Genomic DNA, 16370 nt, shown 5'->3' with positions numbered 1-16370 from the left:
CAGACTCATTCTATTTGAAAGCACTTAATGTGATCTTTATACTCATGGTTAATTTTCAAAAGCAATCACGTGTTAATATTAGGAGTTTACTTTAACTCAAATTATCCGTTTTATGCAATATTGTTCAACAACTATTTAGTCAACATAAAATGATACATTTTTTAAAGTTTAAGATTTAAATTCATATCATTATTAAAGTTTAAAAGTACAATTGATATTTGTCTTTAAATTAAATTTTAAATATTCAGAAATGTCTATCAATGTGATTTTAACATAAAAAGAAGGGCAATTTTAACAGTTTTACAATTACTATGAAATTCAACAGCTAAATCAATATATTAGAACATTTAGCAAGTGATAAAATTAAGAAAACGCACTTCGATTATTAAACTGGGTAGTAACATCAACACATGAAATGGAGTACATAATAATTAATTTTTTATAAAAAAACCAAGGGCCACGAGCTACCTGGGCAGCTGCCTTTAAGAGTTGGTCCTCGATGATGGCCAATGGCACAACTAAGGATCTCTCTTTCAACTTTCATATAAACAGGCTAAAAACATTCAATCTCAAACCTCAAAATATATAATTGATTGATAATACGGCTACACAAAAAAACTATAAACTAAACTAAACAAAGATACACCTGTCAATTTAATTTTCAAGTCTCATGATGTATAATCTCAAAAACTAGCCATCTTTTTTTAATCCAAAACTGGCTACCTTTTATCGAACAAACCAACCAAGAGGAGAGAGGAGAGAATGTGTTCATCTACTGCTGACTGCTCCCCCCATTATTTTTCTTTATCTTCCCAAAGCTACATACATGATACTATCAAGACCGATACAGGGTAAGGAGATGAGATTTTTTTTCTGTTCTTTTTTTAAAAAATGGTCGACTTTGAAAGAATCTGCTGGAAGAATAAAAAGCATCTGACCGAGGAACGTCATGTCGGAGACTAAGGAATTCCATTAGCTCCACTTGTTGGACTCCAAAACAAATGAATGTGATTGGCACAATGTTCATTTCCGACTGGCTATGCACATGGAGAGTTATTATAGATCAAGTTTTGGATAGAGGCTGGGCATGAATGATCGACTGTTCCCATTAGAATCTGAATTGCCGTATAACGGCACCTGAAGCTCCCCTGAATACGATGACTTTCGCGGCTTAGGATTCTTGGGAGAAGGGGAGAATGAATCATTTGAACTGATGGTAGAATACACAGATGATGTTGGCATTCCATGCATCCTCGGTAATCCGGTCGGATCATCACCTCTCTCGACCGACTCCGCTTCCAAAGGCAATTCATCCAACGTCTACAAAAATAAGATAAGAAAGTAGTGTTTCTTTCAGTTTTGGAAGCAAAGCAACGCCTTGTACATACAAAAAACTAACTTGGACAGTGAAACTCATACATGCTTCACCAATCTACCACCATTTGTGAACGGTTGCAGAGTGTAGCAAAAAACATACATACCCGAAAAGCCTGCTGTAGAACTCGGAGGGTTTCTCGCGTGTGCTTCCTCTTCATTGCCACCTCATCGGGCTCCTGCAACATCTCTTCAAACAGGTTTTCTCTATTTTCCCACATTGAAATCAAAGAATTGGTATAAGATCAAAACCTGAAGATGTGCATCTCATATACTTTACAAAAAAGAATAATTACAAATCTTACTTACCTGTAAAGTTTTTTTATGAAGACATTGTGCATCTCCTGTTTGGTATGGTTAACCTGGATTGAGATCAATCATAAACAAGTTACAGGAATGTACAAAACTGTAGAAGCTTGTAGCTTATATGTCACAAGCTTTGTCGAATTGTGACAGATACCTAAAGTTATTTCTCAAACTTAAAAAATGTTGATACCTAAAATTATTTCTTGAACTTAAAAAATGGTGAACTTTAAGTTTGATTACTCATAATAATCGACAACGGCTGCAAAAAACTAAACGTTACCAGGAAATGCATGATTGATTTAGGAACCAAATCTTTTACATTGTTCCTGACAATGTCATAATATGATCTCAGGAGCAGCTTTATGACCGCAATTTCAATGGCCTCCTGCTCCGTACACCCTCCTGAAGGTCTCAGTACAAGTGGTGGCTTTAACAACATCAAACACATAATTTAGTTTAAACCAGTGAAACAAATTGACCAACTCCAACTATGAAACCAGGACATTACCTCTCTCAAATGGATCGTGGAGAAGGACTGCTCTGTGTTGAGAACCTGTTCATTATATGGCTTGCTTGTTGAACTTTCTTTGGCTGATGTACGATTATCACTCCCACCAAAAATAGACGAAATACCCCAACTTGAATTGTTTGCCGTTGCTCCTGAAAAATCATCAACGGATAGTAAGCTGGGATAAGGAACAGTTTGATATGAAGGCTAGGCTTAGTTTGACAATCTCAAGTCAGGCAGAAATTAACCTTCAAAACTAAGCGAAGATGGCAAAGTTCACTTAGTGGATATTAGTGGACCAGAATTTCATATATGTGATCCACGTAATTTATATTATTTTGATCACCCAAAGAAAAGAAAAGTATTCAAAGTTCCATGACTTGAATGAATTTGATTTTATTCAATTAGTCTACATTCATTACGTACTAAACTGTGAGATATTATATTAAACTAAACTTCACCTACTAACTTAAACTTTTTGGTTACTTGGTGATTTAAGATGGTATCAAAGCAAGATGCTTCAAAATGTATTAATAAACTATTAGATATTATATTAAATTTAATTTCACCCTCTAGCTAAAGTTTTTGGGTTACTTGGTGATTTAAGATGGTATCAGAGCAAGTTGCTTCAAAATGTCCTTGTTTCAAACCCCGCATTATTGTTTCCTCCCCAATTAAATATCTATTTCCAATTGCTTGATTCTTTTTCATATTTCAAGCCCGCAAGTGGAGAAAAGTGAGATATTATATTAAATTTACCTTCACCTACTAACTTAAGTTTTTTGGTTAATTGGTGATTTTAGATAAATCAATCGGTAAGACATGCAATAAGAGTTAGTCCAGCTTTATTTTATTTATTATTATTACTATTTAATAGAAACTTTTATTGATAAAAAATGGAAAAAATACTTTTCTGAAAAAACATTTCATTGATAAATGAATTCGGGGAATAACCCCAAAACATCTATAGACGATTACAAAAGAGATCATCAATTGGTAACTACGAAAGGATAAACTATAATGTTTAAGAAAAAGATCATCGATGGAAAAAAAAATTTTGGTTGAATTCTGCTAGTTCTTGATTTGAGTTTGACAATACTTAATCATTCTTGATTGATTTGATTCTAGTTTGCTTCTCTGATCTCGATTACAAAATCTTGGCGTATCACCCTATCAGTGAGAGATTTTCAACTGTGTGGAGAGCTTACATTAAAGAGTGTAAACACAAATGAAACACATCCGTCGAGTGAAACATGTGAGAGGGTGGATCATAAGGTCCACTTTTCTTTTATTTATTTTTATTTTGCAGCCATGTACCAACAAAGAAAAAAGCTTCCTAAGGCCTTTAAAGGATGATGAACTTGCAGAATTCCAACTACCTTGTGTCTTGAGAGCAAAAACTTTCCCAAGCACCAGATTCAAAGCTGTGGTCATTGGACTCTTCTGGTAAATTTACAGTTGAATCTTTGTCAAAGCACTTAAATTCCTCTCTCCCTTTAGAAAAGAGCTTTTTGAAGCCATTTGGAAGACAAGAAGACAAAAAGCCCAAGGAGAATTAACATTCTGGTTTGGATAATAATTTTTTAGTCACTTAATTGTTCTGATTTCTTACAACATAAACTCCAATCTCATCACCCTATCCCCCTCTATTTGTCATTTATGTTCAGCAAGTGGTGAAGGCCTACAGCATGTGTTTTTTATTGCTCTTATTCCAGCAATTGTTGGAGGAAGTTATCGTCATTTTTCAATGGGTTTTGGACAGAACATAAGGAGCAATATTTCACACATCCTAACCAGGTCATCTTTGTCTCCTAAAACACGAATCCTTTGCGCCAATGCTTAACAGCCTTGATCTCAGAAATTTGGTTTGAGCATAACCAAAGTGTCTTCCACAATAAGGCAATAGATTGGTCAGATTGATTCAGGTCAGCTCGTTTGTTAGCATCTTCCTGGTGCACTCAATCAAAGTTGTTTGTTGGCTATTCTATTCAAGATATTTGTCTCAATTGGCGTGTATTATTTTTTGTTGAAGCCACAACTTTCATTGAGAAAAAATCCAAGAATACAAGGATATACAAAAGAAAACCAGGACCAACAAAACACCCCGACCAGAGAAAGGGAAATGTTTCATAAAGAATAATTACAAAAAATGTTTTGAAATCAAAGCCTTAAGAGATGCGTGAAATCTCGCCAAAGCCCAAACCTCCCAAGGGCCCCTTTCCCTCCCTCTAACTCTAACCACCCCATCATTCTTCTCCCCCTAAATATCCCAAACCACCAACCTCAACAAGCCACAACAAACGGTCTCTCTCTGAAATCATTGCACAAACATCTCTCTAATCGACGAAGCTAATGTCGAACTCCTACAAGAAAAGAATCCACCGATCTCGCATATTGGCAAGCCCCAAAAGAGATGATCCTGGACTTCCTTCACCTTCCGACAAAGGATACAACAGAAAGGCCGCACCACAAGCGAGGTTCATCTCCTAACAAGTCGATCAAAAGTGACACGACCAAGCAAGACTTGCCAAATAAAGAACCTGATTTTCTTAGGGGTCTTAATCCTCCAAACGACATCGAACACAGACTCCCCAATGGAAGTGCGATCCAGCAATAATCTAAAGAATGATTTACAATAAAACCGTTCACAAGGATTCATATTCCAAATGCAAACATCCCTTCTTGCCTCCCTAAAAGTACACACTCCAATAAAGAAAGAAGAGAGGCAACCTCTGTCATTTCTCTATGGGGCAAGTGACAACAAAACCCAAAGAAAAAGACAAGAGTTCTCGAACCAAATCAAGAAGTCAAAGATCAGAAGATGTTTAAAGGAAGAAATGTGATAGAGATGCAGAAAGACAGAAGAGCTCTATCACTAACCCATTGATCCTCTAGAAAAACGGGTCCTTACCATTCCCGACAATACATGAAACAAACTAAGAGAAAGTAGGAATTCAAGCAAAATGTATTTCCACAGGTTCCGATATGTGCCTTTAACCCCTTTCGCCACCCATTCAAGGATGGTTACCATGCTTACTCACAATAATTCTATGCCACAAAGCTTCGAACTCAAGGGCAAAGCGCCAAAGCCATTTGGCCAACATAGCTCTGTTGTGAGTCCTTAAATTGCCAATCTCCAACGCCCCCTTCATGCACAAACCGCCCGTCCACTTCCCAACTTACCAAATGAGATCCCTTCACCTCATCCACACCATCATCCCAGAGAAAGTACCTCATAAATTTTACTAAACTCGTGCAAATGAAGCTAGGGGCTCGAAAGAGGAGAAAATAATAAGCATGAAAGCACTAAGCACCAATCTGATCAACATTAACCTTCCCACTTCGAAAAAGAAGCTTTTCTTCCACAAGGCAATACTCTTACGTAACTTCTCAGAGATGGGATCTGAAAACAAAGTAGCTTTCAATTGCCTCCCAAGGAGAGCCTTGGATTTACATCAAATTGATTCTGAGGAGGTAGTAGGTAAGTTCTCTCTCTCCTCTTTCACTCCTCTTCTCCTTTTCCCCTTTACAATTGTTCCTCCTCCCGACAACAACATGGAAGTGAAGAGTTGTACAATAGTCAAATCCTTCAACTGCATTTGGTTCGACAAGGGGCACTTCAACATTGAAGATGTTGATTTTCAAAGGATCCTACAAATTTCAAAGAATCAACTAAGATGGTTTATTGTCGCTATATCGGATTTGATCCAAGACGAGGAACGTAGCTTCTTTCTCACATAGATGTAAATGGTACTATAAGACTCACAATGTTCAGAGTCCCTTTCAGATGGATAGTCAGATGTGTTGTTTGAAATTCCTTAGGGTTTCAATCCTTTGTGCACGTCTATTCAAGGGTGAGAAACAAGGATGGATCTCTTTCTTAATGAACCATGATTAATGATTGTAGCACTCATCTCTTCAACCAGCCTCTCGCTCACATGGAAATCAATTGAATCAATAAATTCGCCCAGGCCTGTTATGCAGATAAAGTGAAGGCTTCAAACATAAATTTCTCCCCTACACAACATATCAAAAAACTAAGTCTAAAGCCAAAAAACTTCATAAGCCATTCCTCTCCTCCTCCAAAAGGGTTCGAAAATGTAATGATGTTATTGGAGAGGATTTCAATGATTTATGAATTATCAACAGATTATTCATTTTTTATGAGTGGAATGAAATATCTATGTTCTTGGAAGACTTATTTCAGGTGAAAATCATTAACCCTTTGTTCGTGGACAAAGCAACTGTTAAAGTTAAACAAGACCACATTGAAGATATGACCAAATCCCCAGAAAAATGGTATTATTATGGAAAGTACCATCTTCGGTTCGAAAAGTGGGATTCGATCAAGCACAGCATGTCATCTCTCATCAAGGGCTTTGGAGGGTGGTTGTCCATTAAAAACCTTCACCTAGACTTATGGAGAAGAGACATTCTACAAGTTATTGAAGCAAATTTTGGGGGTTTGGAGAGCATTGCATTGGACACTCTTATTCTTATTAACTGCACCGAAGCCAAAATCCAAGTCCAGAAAAAACTATGTGGTTTCTTACCGGCTACAATTGAGCTGAAAAATGAAAACAGAGGCAACTTCTACCTTAATTTTGGAGATATGGAATCTCTTGATACTCCCCAAATTGTTAAAAGCGATCTCTTTTTTAGTGACTTTTCTAATGCCATTGATATTTGAAGATTACAATTAGTGGTTGCAGATGAAGATGTTATGATTGACGGTCCTTCCTCAGAATGGGATTTCCTCAAGGATAACAAGCCATCCATTTTCAAAAACCCTTTTGAGCCAACCAAAAGGTCAGTCCTAGAATTAGGACTCAGTCAGTTGAATATTAGAAGATTATTAAAAGAGGAGGAAATCTCCAATTCTCAACTTCTCCTTGAATTATTGGATAGGACAATGTTATCCAATTTAGATAATAAAAGAAGCTGATCTTTGGAATCTCCTGGAGTTTTTTCAGTAAAGTCATTATCAAGACACCTTGCTTCTGCCTCCCCCTTGGACCCACAGCTGGCAAATTGCCTTCGGAAATCTAAAAGGCCGAGGAGGGTGAATATAACCATATACGCCCTGCTGTTCGGGAGTCTAAACTTTAATTCAGTTATGCCAAAGAAACTCCCCACCCATTATATTTCATTACATATTGGTCCATTTTGTCTTAGATCTCACGAGGATCTACAGCATATTTTCTTTGAATACATTTACGCCGCCAAGTGTCAGAGTAAGCTATTTCTCATCTTTAATATCAGCTGGTCCCTTGATAAAGTTTGCAAGAATAACATAAGACAGCTTCTAACCGATCGGATTATGGGGAAAATTGCATCCTTGATCTGGTGCAATGCTGTCAAGGCAATCTTGGCAGAAATCTGGTTCAAGAGAAACCAACGGGTCTTCCACAATAAATCTTCCTCTTGTCAGAACAGATACGAGTTGGCAAGGCTGAATGCCTCTTCATGGTGCTCTCTAAGCAAACAGTTCAACGACTACTCATTGCAAGACATCGTACTTAATTGGCAAGCCTTCATCCTTCCTCCTCCTTGATTGAAGATTTCGATTGGAGCATAGCCCTCCAAAGTCTCCTCCTTCTCCCCCTTTTTGCAGCTCCCTTCGGCCAGATTTTTCTCCCTAGTATAGCCATTTTGTTTCAATGTTATATTACTGGTTTATTGGGTGGTATTGGCTGTGTGTAGCCCTCACTTGGGGGGTGTATACTTTATTTTCCTGGATGTTTTGAGGATGCTATAAGTTTAAGTTGCAGTAAATTGTAGGTTATGGACACGATAAAGGCGCGAGAGGGGTGTAACCTAGTTGAGATGTCCAAATGACCGGATGCATCTATTGATCCTTAGGTTTATTGCTCTTTGTATATCCCTCATGTACATCAAGCTTTGTCTCTTTATTATTATTTATATATTTATTAAAGAGATCAGTTTCCTTTTCAACAAAAAATCAAATTGATTCTGGAATTTGTTATTAGGAGTTCAACCAAAGGTTATTAATTTTCAAATTGTTATGGTTTTCATATAAATTTTCCTTCTGAACCAATAAACAAAAATTAGCAGGGACTCTTAGAAAACTTACAATTCTAAACACATTGTGTTCAACTGTGTACACTAAGTTCCTTGGGCAAGTCCAAAGCCTATCTAACCCGGTTAAATCTATACTAAAAAATTAAGCTGACAAAAACTACCAGTTTATAGTCTGGAAAACCTAGCCCTAGGTTGGTATGTTTTTCAAATAGCATTATATTACACATTTGGTTTTCTGCTCAATCATTCGCTCTAAAATTCGGCAGCCATATGAAATATAATGGAAATAAACAGGTCACAAACATATTATTTCCCCAAGATTTCTCAAAACAAAAACATACCAGGAGGTGCAACTTTTTCACCATCACCTGAAGGCCGAGCACCCTGTTAATGGTGCAGACAGTATAAACTGAGTCACAAGAACATCAATATGACAAGTGCCCAATTTTAAATTTTAAACGTCATTCTATTAAGGTCATGACATACAACAATGAAACAAGTATTAAGAACTTAATATCAGTCAATGTTATCTTGGTGAGTTATTCAAGCAAAGGAAGTTGAAGTGTTGTTTACCTTCTCAGTCAAAAAGCCATTTGAATGCCGGGCAAGGAAAGCTCGAGATTTTGAAGTTTTCTCAGATGGTGGTGCTTTATCAGGTTCAACCACGCCATCCTAATTAAGAACAGTCAACAGTTATAAATAAAAAATTTATATGATTAAATATTAATAAACATGTTATTCTAAATCATTATTATCATAATTTAAAAAACATTAGTAAAAAGTTAAAAAAGAAACCTTGAGCCTTGGAACAGTCGAAGGAATCCTAGACGACTTGACCTGCTGCAGGGCAATCTCCACAGCCTTACTTCCTCCAATAAAATTTGGGTGTGAAGTGTTTATGTAGCCCATCTGCACATGGTACACCATTAATATTCCTTTATATTTTTTTGAAACGGAGACAAACTATTTAATTAATAATAACAACTCAAAGTACAAGAGAGTTATAGAATAACATTAATATTCCTTTATAAAACTAGCTACTTTGAAACTTCGTTATTTTCACTTACAGAAGACCACATCAATCCACGAAACAAATTTGATTACAATTTAGAAGAAAATTATCAATGACCCGTGCATTCTAGAAGTGTAATCCATTTGTCCACACCAAAGTTGCATGTGGTTACTGGTTAGATACTAGTTAAGTAGTCAAGGTACAAGATGAAAAGGACAGATGGTTCTTGACCGAACTTAAGAAGATAACGCATCTACCTGATGAGAAGTATTAGGAAACCCAAAATATAACATGATAACATATATAACATATTAACTTGCTATCAACTATAGAAGACTACTACTCAAAAACAAAAACAAAAAAAAAAAAAAAAAAAAAAAAACAGAAAACACTAAAAAAGACTCAAGATTCTATATTACAGCTCGTTGCATGATTGCATGATGGACATCTAATGTTAGCATTTATTTTGCTAATATTTCAAAGCAACGATCTTAAACATCCAAGAAGTTTAATTTTCCATCATGGAACACTAATTTAAATTTTAGAGGGGAAAAAATGAAGAGGAAGAGTATGATACCATAGCAAAAGTGTACAAAATTTTACTACCTACCTCAATGTTAATAAGATGTCCTATAATGGTTTCTGAGGGTTCAAGACCTTCTCGCAAAAAGTTCCCAATAACTTCATCGAGACGCTTTCTTAGAACAGGAAACCTTTGTAATTCATTTGTCAAACATCGATGACTGATCTGAAAATAGAAATTATATTGAAAATAACAACATATAAATGACACCAAAAGTACAGACGACATGCAACTATCCCCACCTCTACCAACTCATCATATATAAACCTGGCACACTGCAAACTAGGGTCTAGTAAGCGAATGATTTGCCTGCGAATAAGTACTTCAAAGGGCACCTATGTGAAAAAAACCCAAATTAGTTGATGTCAATCTCCATGTGACAAATTAGTAGATAAAACCTCACAAGATAGATAGCAGAAAAGGTAGCAAACAGAATAAAACCTACATCAGGTACAAATACTGCAGATCTCGGGCCAGTTGCATTTTGGATGGCAGTACGAATGTCATCATCAGTCAAGTCCTCACATGGATCAACTTCCTGCAGAAGCACATATTATTGCTCAAGCCTTTCTTTAATGGAAACCAAGCTTTTATTTAAGAAAATGAAAGAATGAACATAGAGAAACAAAAAAGAATATGCATGAGCGTACAGAAAACAGTCTAACAAAAAGGGTCCAGTGAACTGCAGAAGGGGATCCAAGTCCAAAGGAAAAATACCTAACTACTAATTACAAGAAGCCTGTGAAACAGAAGCCCACAAAGAGGCATTAAGGGTAATGTTCCCGACATGCAAGTGGTTCGATATAATTACTTAAATCCTATTGTTCCAAACCATGCAAACTTAAAGCATGTGAAAATTGTTGAGCTTCACGATCCATACTAAAACATCACTCAAATTTCACCACTCCCGTTAATAAAAATCATATCATAGTTACAATTCAACCTGATATATAACCTACAATGGCAACGTATTTTGAAAATAGCTTTTTTAGGTAAACTATAGTTCAGTTAGTGTCACTTTCAATACAATCCTTTGTCTGCTAACTAAAATCTCGAACTCCCAAAAGTTTTTAATCAGACCTTAGTTTGCAGACATAAGAAACACATTGATGCTGATCCCTAGGGTATGATTCACGCAACTTCATTAACAATTAATATCAAGCAACGTGTTTATTTAAAAATAATAATGAAAAAATATTTTAAAAAAAACTGTATGCAGTTAGATACGAACTAAATTCTACATATAACAAAATTACATACCTCTAAACTCTTCACATAGATTGATTGGAAAATATAGTGAATGCGAGCTCCACCCAAGAGCTTGTTTGTTGACTTTTCATTTTTTCCCTCAACCATAGAACAAAATGCTGTTTCCAAAGAAAACTATTATTAAAATCCATACACTAAGAATCTTGAACAATAGTTCCTCCACAATTTATCGATGAAAAGTTGTTTTTTGTTAAAAATAAATATATACACAAAAGAAAAGTAATTATTACCTTCACAATATTTTGAAAGAATATTAAGAAGAAGAGCGCCCTGACCAGCCTATCCACGATCAAAAGATGAACATAATAAGTCGTCATATGACTCATATTCAAGCAAAGTTCATAGTTAACAAAGGAAAGTCATGAATTAACCATATGAGTATCATATTCATATATCCCAAGCACATGAAAAACATAGACTGAATGCCAATATTTACTAGATCATTTTACATAAGTCAACATCATGTCATTGTGTGATATCCGTTCCATATAATAAATTATGACAGGAGCATATATGATCAATAAATGAGCATGCCATCATACCACACAATTGAATAAGATCAATAGGATTATGAAGGGACAAAAGAAATTTTGAGAACCTTTGATTCCGTTATTTCTCCATAACTGGCATGCTCCTTTGCAACAGAAACCAGAGCAGCACTTATTCGCGACTTCAGCCCAGGAAATACAGCTTTAATATGTTGTACTAGAACCTATAAATAACATTAGGACAAAATAATATTGTTATAGTTCAAAATCATCAACTTCCAGTAGTGAGCCAAAAGTTTCGTACAATTGCAGAAACAAACATACATACACACAAAACATACCTGGTTTAACTTTTTTGCCAACTGAGCAATGCCACAACGATCAGCCAGACCATTATATACCTGTACAATGCAATAAGAAGTAAAGAACATATGGACGGCCTATGGGTTTCTAGAAACTTATGTTGAGCTCTATTATAAATAGATCATACAGGATGAGTGCGGAAAAATTTCTCCTCATCCACAAGGGCGTCTTTAATGCTCCGATTCAGTAAAATATCCTGTTCAATTATAAAATTATAAATCTCTGATCAATATACATATTCAATGACTACAACTTTGTTAATTAACAATACTTGCTCATATAGCTGAAATTTTTTCACAACAAAAGAATGGAAATACTATCTTATAGAAAAAACTACATTTAATTTTATGCAAGCAGTAACCATCTTGCAAAAATTAATTTGGATGCAAAACTACCATGAGGCAGTGTTCAGTATATTCTAAAATATGCAAGCTAGCTGAAACCTTGAAACCTACCAGCAGAAGTAAAAGTTATTGAGTAGGACAAAGTGAGCTACAAGAATAAAGCATTACATCTTCCTAACGACCAAGATGGAGTTAAGAATTCTTTAATGCAATTATGAAGCTTGAACTTGAAGAAGAATTCACTATCATGCATATGTTAATTAAGTACTCGCTGCTCCCCTAATTAACTTTATGCTCACCTCCTGACTGCGATTGACAACCCCAACGTAACCAAGTCGTAGAGGAATCACTTTTCCTAGTAAAAGATTTCGTGCATCTGTACCTCTGTCCATTATATCCAACTGTAGTTTCGATATGCAGAATAAAGCAAACAAAATTAGAACATAGATTGTGTCTTGAGAGTATCAAAGGAAAAAAAAGGATCAAATTGAGCAGATGGTACACCACCTTTGTGATCACACCGATGGTTCTAACACCTGTCAGCAGAAACAAAACATCAAAAGGGTTAAAAGGGATCCAATACATGCGATAAGATAAGTCAACTCATTAAAGATTTTATATAGCAGAACTTCACCATCAGGATCAGCATTTCCTGCAATCTGAAGAGCGTCTGAATTAGCTAAATCAGAATTAGCTGGTGTGACAGCAAGAATTAAGCAGCTTGGAACTTTGATGTAAGACATGATCATTGTCCTAATTCGTGCTTCAATGTCAGAAGGTTGATCTCCAACTGGAACTTTTGTAATGCCAGGCAAATCAACTAGTGTAATGTCAAGAACATTTGGGGAGAAAATCTTTAACCGAATCTGCTTGTCTGAGACACCTTTGTTTCCACCCACTTCCCTCTCGGTTTCAGACTATACAATATTGTAAAAGAAAAAAAGTGTATCAGGCATTGCAATAACCATTTTACATCCCCTCTCGAAGATGCATAGTTAACACAAAAACATTTCTACTTCATTAGAAGAAAAATAAATAAAAATCAAGTTATATAAAAAATCAAAATCCATTCTCTCTTCTAATGCGCATCCCAATCAGAGATGATATAATAAATTGAACTAAACAATAATAAGAAACCAACTAACTTAAAAGTCAATGAAATGAGCAGAACCAAATTAAAATTAAAAAGCGAGCTCCACACTCCGACAGAAATGAAATGATCTGCCATCAAATTAGATGCAAATCAAACATAAGCAACAAGAAAAAGCATAAACCTCACCTGAATTTCCCTCCGAATCTCAGAAAAATCGTAGAACTTCTTCCCTGGCAAGTGGAGGAACTCACCGTATTCCTTGTCGGTGTTAGTTTGCAATAGCTGAAGCACGAGAGGCCTCCTGGTGCATATACCTGAACCCCTAGGCAAGAAGTCACGGCCAACAAGAGCCTCGAGTACGCTGGACTTGCCACTGCTCTGACTGCCGACAACAGCGACCTGCGGTAGCTCGATGGTGGATTGGCTGCCGAGCTGAGCGAAGATATCCTGAAGCTTGTTAACAATAGGTATGACGGAACTGCCGAGAGGAGCAGCAGCAGAAGAAGAAACCGACGGCGTAGATGGAGCAACAGGGTCGTCCGCCATGAGTGATGGAGGAAATGGAAGAAGAAGGAAACTACGGGAAGCGGATCGGAGAAGAGAGCGAGGGTTTTGAATTTGAGAGAGAGAGAGAGACGAAGGGTTTGTTCGTTTCAAAGCTTTGGATTTACGACTCACACTCAAAATTTGGCCTCAACGAATTTCATCATCATCATCATTATTATTATTATTATTATTTGTTTAAATACTACACGAAAAGGAATGAGGGTCGAGTATCAAATTATGTTCACTAGGAAGGAATATGAAGCTCCAACCACAAAATCTCACTTATTTATGTTCACAACCATCTTAAGGTTGTAGATCCAACCTTCCACCTTCAGTTCATTTCAATTGTATTTAAATTTTCATGGTACAAAATTACTAGTTTTGAGTTTAAAATAGGAAAAGTGTTATCAACAACACAAAAAAAATATATAATTATTTACAAAATATATCAAAATTTTCAAATTGACTGTAAAGGTTTAAAATAAGGCTAAATAAAATTGGGAAATTAACAAAAATAGGATAATTTTTAAGGGTTTAAAGAGTTTTAGGATGGATTTTAAAAAAGATGACATTTAGGACAAATTAACTAGGAAAAGTCTATATTACCCTTTAGTTATAAAAAAAACCTAAAAAACAATTTATGGAATTTCTTCTCCTTCTTCCTCCATTTTCTCACTTCCAAAAAGAATATTTCATTTTTCTCTCTTTCTATCCGTATTCCATTTTTCCTCATTTTCACAAAACCTTTGATTTCCTTTTTCTTCCTTTCTCATTTTTCATTCACAAAACTACAAAAACAATGGTAGTTCCGGTGATTTCATTGTGGAACATGACTTGGGACTCGTGATCTTGCTGCGAAAATTGGATTCCGACGAGGAGGGGTAACAATTTGATTTTGAAAATAATAGTAAAAGTTTTGAAATGTGCAAGATAGGTGCGAGATGTGTACGAGATAGGTGCGAGATGTGTACGAGATACGTGCAAGATGTGTACGAGATACGTGCATTCAACCATTCAATGAAAATGCACAACAACAAAAGCAATCCGATCAAAACAATCCCTAAACAAAAAGTGCGTGGTTATAAAAAAAAGACTGAGAAAGGAGAATCTTGCACGCCGCATCTTCGACGGAGAATCTTGCACGACCACGTACAAACTGACCACCAATGGATGCCTGAACGATTAACAACGGTAAATGAGATGCGACAGCGACTGAGAAAGGAGAAGAGTTGAAGTCGGGTTGCCCTTTGTCTTAGTAGAAGAGAAAGTGAGGGAGAAGGAGAAAGCCGCAAGAAGAGAACGTGAGGGAGAAGGAAAAGGAGAAAATGACATAAAGTTAATTTTTAGGGTTTTTTAAAATTAAAGGGTAATATAGACTTTTCACACCTCATTTGTCCTAAAAGTCTTCTTTTTTAAAATCTCATCTCAAAACTCTCACTACCCATCCAAATAATCTCATTTTTGGCAATTTCCCAATAAAATTTGCTCAAAAGACAACCAACACATAGTCAGATGTCAAGGAGAGAGATAAACATAAGCAAACTAACTAATTCAGTTATTTACAACTTTAATACTTCCTTCAGAGATGGAGCTAAAGGATGAACAATGCCCATCTTGGATAACAGAGCATCAAAGGTAGCCCAAGACGATGCTTTGGTAAAAATGCTAGCGAGCTGGAGCTTGGTATATTGACATAAGCTCCACGCCTCCTTTAACAATCCAAATTCAATGTGCTTGGATTACTTGCAACGTGAATTGTGAAGTTTTATTTCACATAATTTGAGGGAAGGAGAAGGAGAAGGAGATGAGACTTGTAAACCAATCAACAATTGAGACACCTAAATCAACTCACACTAGGAACAGTAACAACGACAAGGTATTCTAGCTACTTCTACGCACCACTTGAAGACAATGGTGTGCTTCTTAGATTTTCAATAAATAAGTGATTCGCCAAGGAAACACACACAAACCAATAGTGAATTTTCTTGTATCTAAACATGTGTTGAGTTTTATGCCCAAAACTCTTAGATAGTAAATGTAAACAATTGATCATTATCATTAAAAGTGTTATTGTTGTCGTTTCAGCCAGAGTTATTCATTACTTAGTATTAATTTTTGTCTTAATAACTCAAGATCCAATAAACTAGCATCCTAAACTATCTAATGAATATTGAAAATAGTATGTAATATGGCATACATGGATCGATGTTTAAGATATAGTGTCGCACCCTCTCCCAACTTTTCCCTCACAAACCTAAAAGGATATGCGAATTAGGCAAGAAAAATGCTAACGATCCAAATTGGGATGACATTTGATACCTGGAAGAACTTAAACTCCCTCAACGCTTAGCTATGTGTCTAGGTTTTAAATTGTTCATGAGTCTTTGTTAACATGTTATCCGACAAGAAAACAATGTGGCAAGCAAACCCAACTTTATTACT

The 16370-nt window shown here is 36.0% G+C and overlaps 1 protein-coding gene across 1 annotated transcript; it reads right to left on the bottom strand.

Moving 5' to 3' along the window:
* Positions 1-382: 382 nt before the first annotated feature.
* On the bottom strand, positions 383-14101 carry LOC101215383 (dynamin-related protein 3A). The gene is made up of 20 exons (XM_004147460.3): positions 13569-14101; positions 12924-13206; positions 12797-12825; positions 12589-12690; positions 12073-12141; positions 11924-11983; positions 11693-11806; positions 11325-11373; positions 11086-11192; positions 10271-10363; positions 10068-10160; positions 9853-9990; positions 9026-9139; positions 8804-8902; positions 8572-8614; positions 2189-2340; positions 1961-2107; positions 1684-1736; positions 1482-1581; positions 383-1320 (listed from the first exon to the last, which is right to left on the bottom strand). Exons 1-20 carry the CDS (start codon positions 13926-13928, stop codon positions 1057-1059), a joined length of 2469 nt encoding a protein of 822 aa, XP_004147508.1. The 5' UTR covers positions 13929-14101; the 3' UTR covers positions 383-1056.
* Between the last annotated feature and the right edge of the window lie 2269 nt (positions 14102-16370).

Source organism: Cucumis sativus, chromosome 4 (assembly GCF_000004075.3).
Source record: "Cucumis sativus cultivar 9930 chromosome 4, Cucumber_9930_V3, whole genome shotgun sequence".
In the NCBI taxonomy this organism is placed as follows: Eukaryota; Viridiplantae; Streptophyta; class Magnoliopsida; order Cucurbitales; family Cucurbitaceae; genus Cucumis; species Cucumis sativus.
Note: the sequence above shows the minus strand (reverse complement) of the source record. Positions and strands in the feature narration are given on the sequence as shown.

Excerpts from the sequence above, each read along its gene's own strand:
- LOC101215383 (XM_004147460.3), bottom strand. The coding sequence starts at position 13,928 with ATGGCGGACGACCCTGTTGCTCCATCTACGCCGTCGGTTTCTTCTTCT. Across the intron at positions 10,161-10,270 it reads CTGCAGTATTTGTACCTGAT|GTGCCCTTTGAAGTACTTAT; the intron begins GTAGGTTTTATT and ends TTTTTCACATAG. Across the intron at positions 1,582-1,683 it reads TTCATAAAAAAACTTTACAG|AGAAAACCTGTTTGAAGAGA; the intron begins GTAAGTAAGATT and ends GTGGGAAAATAG.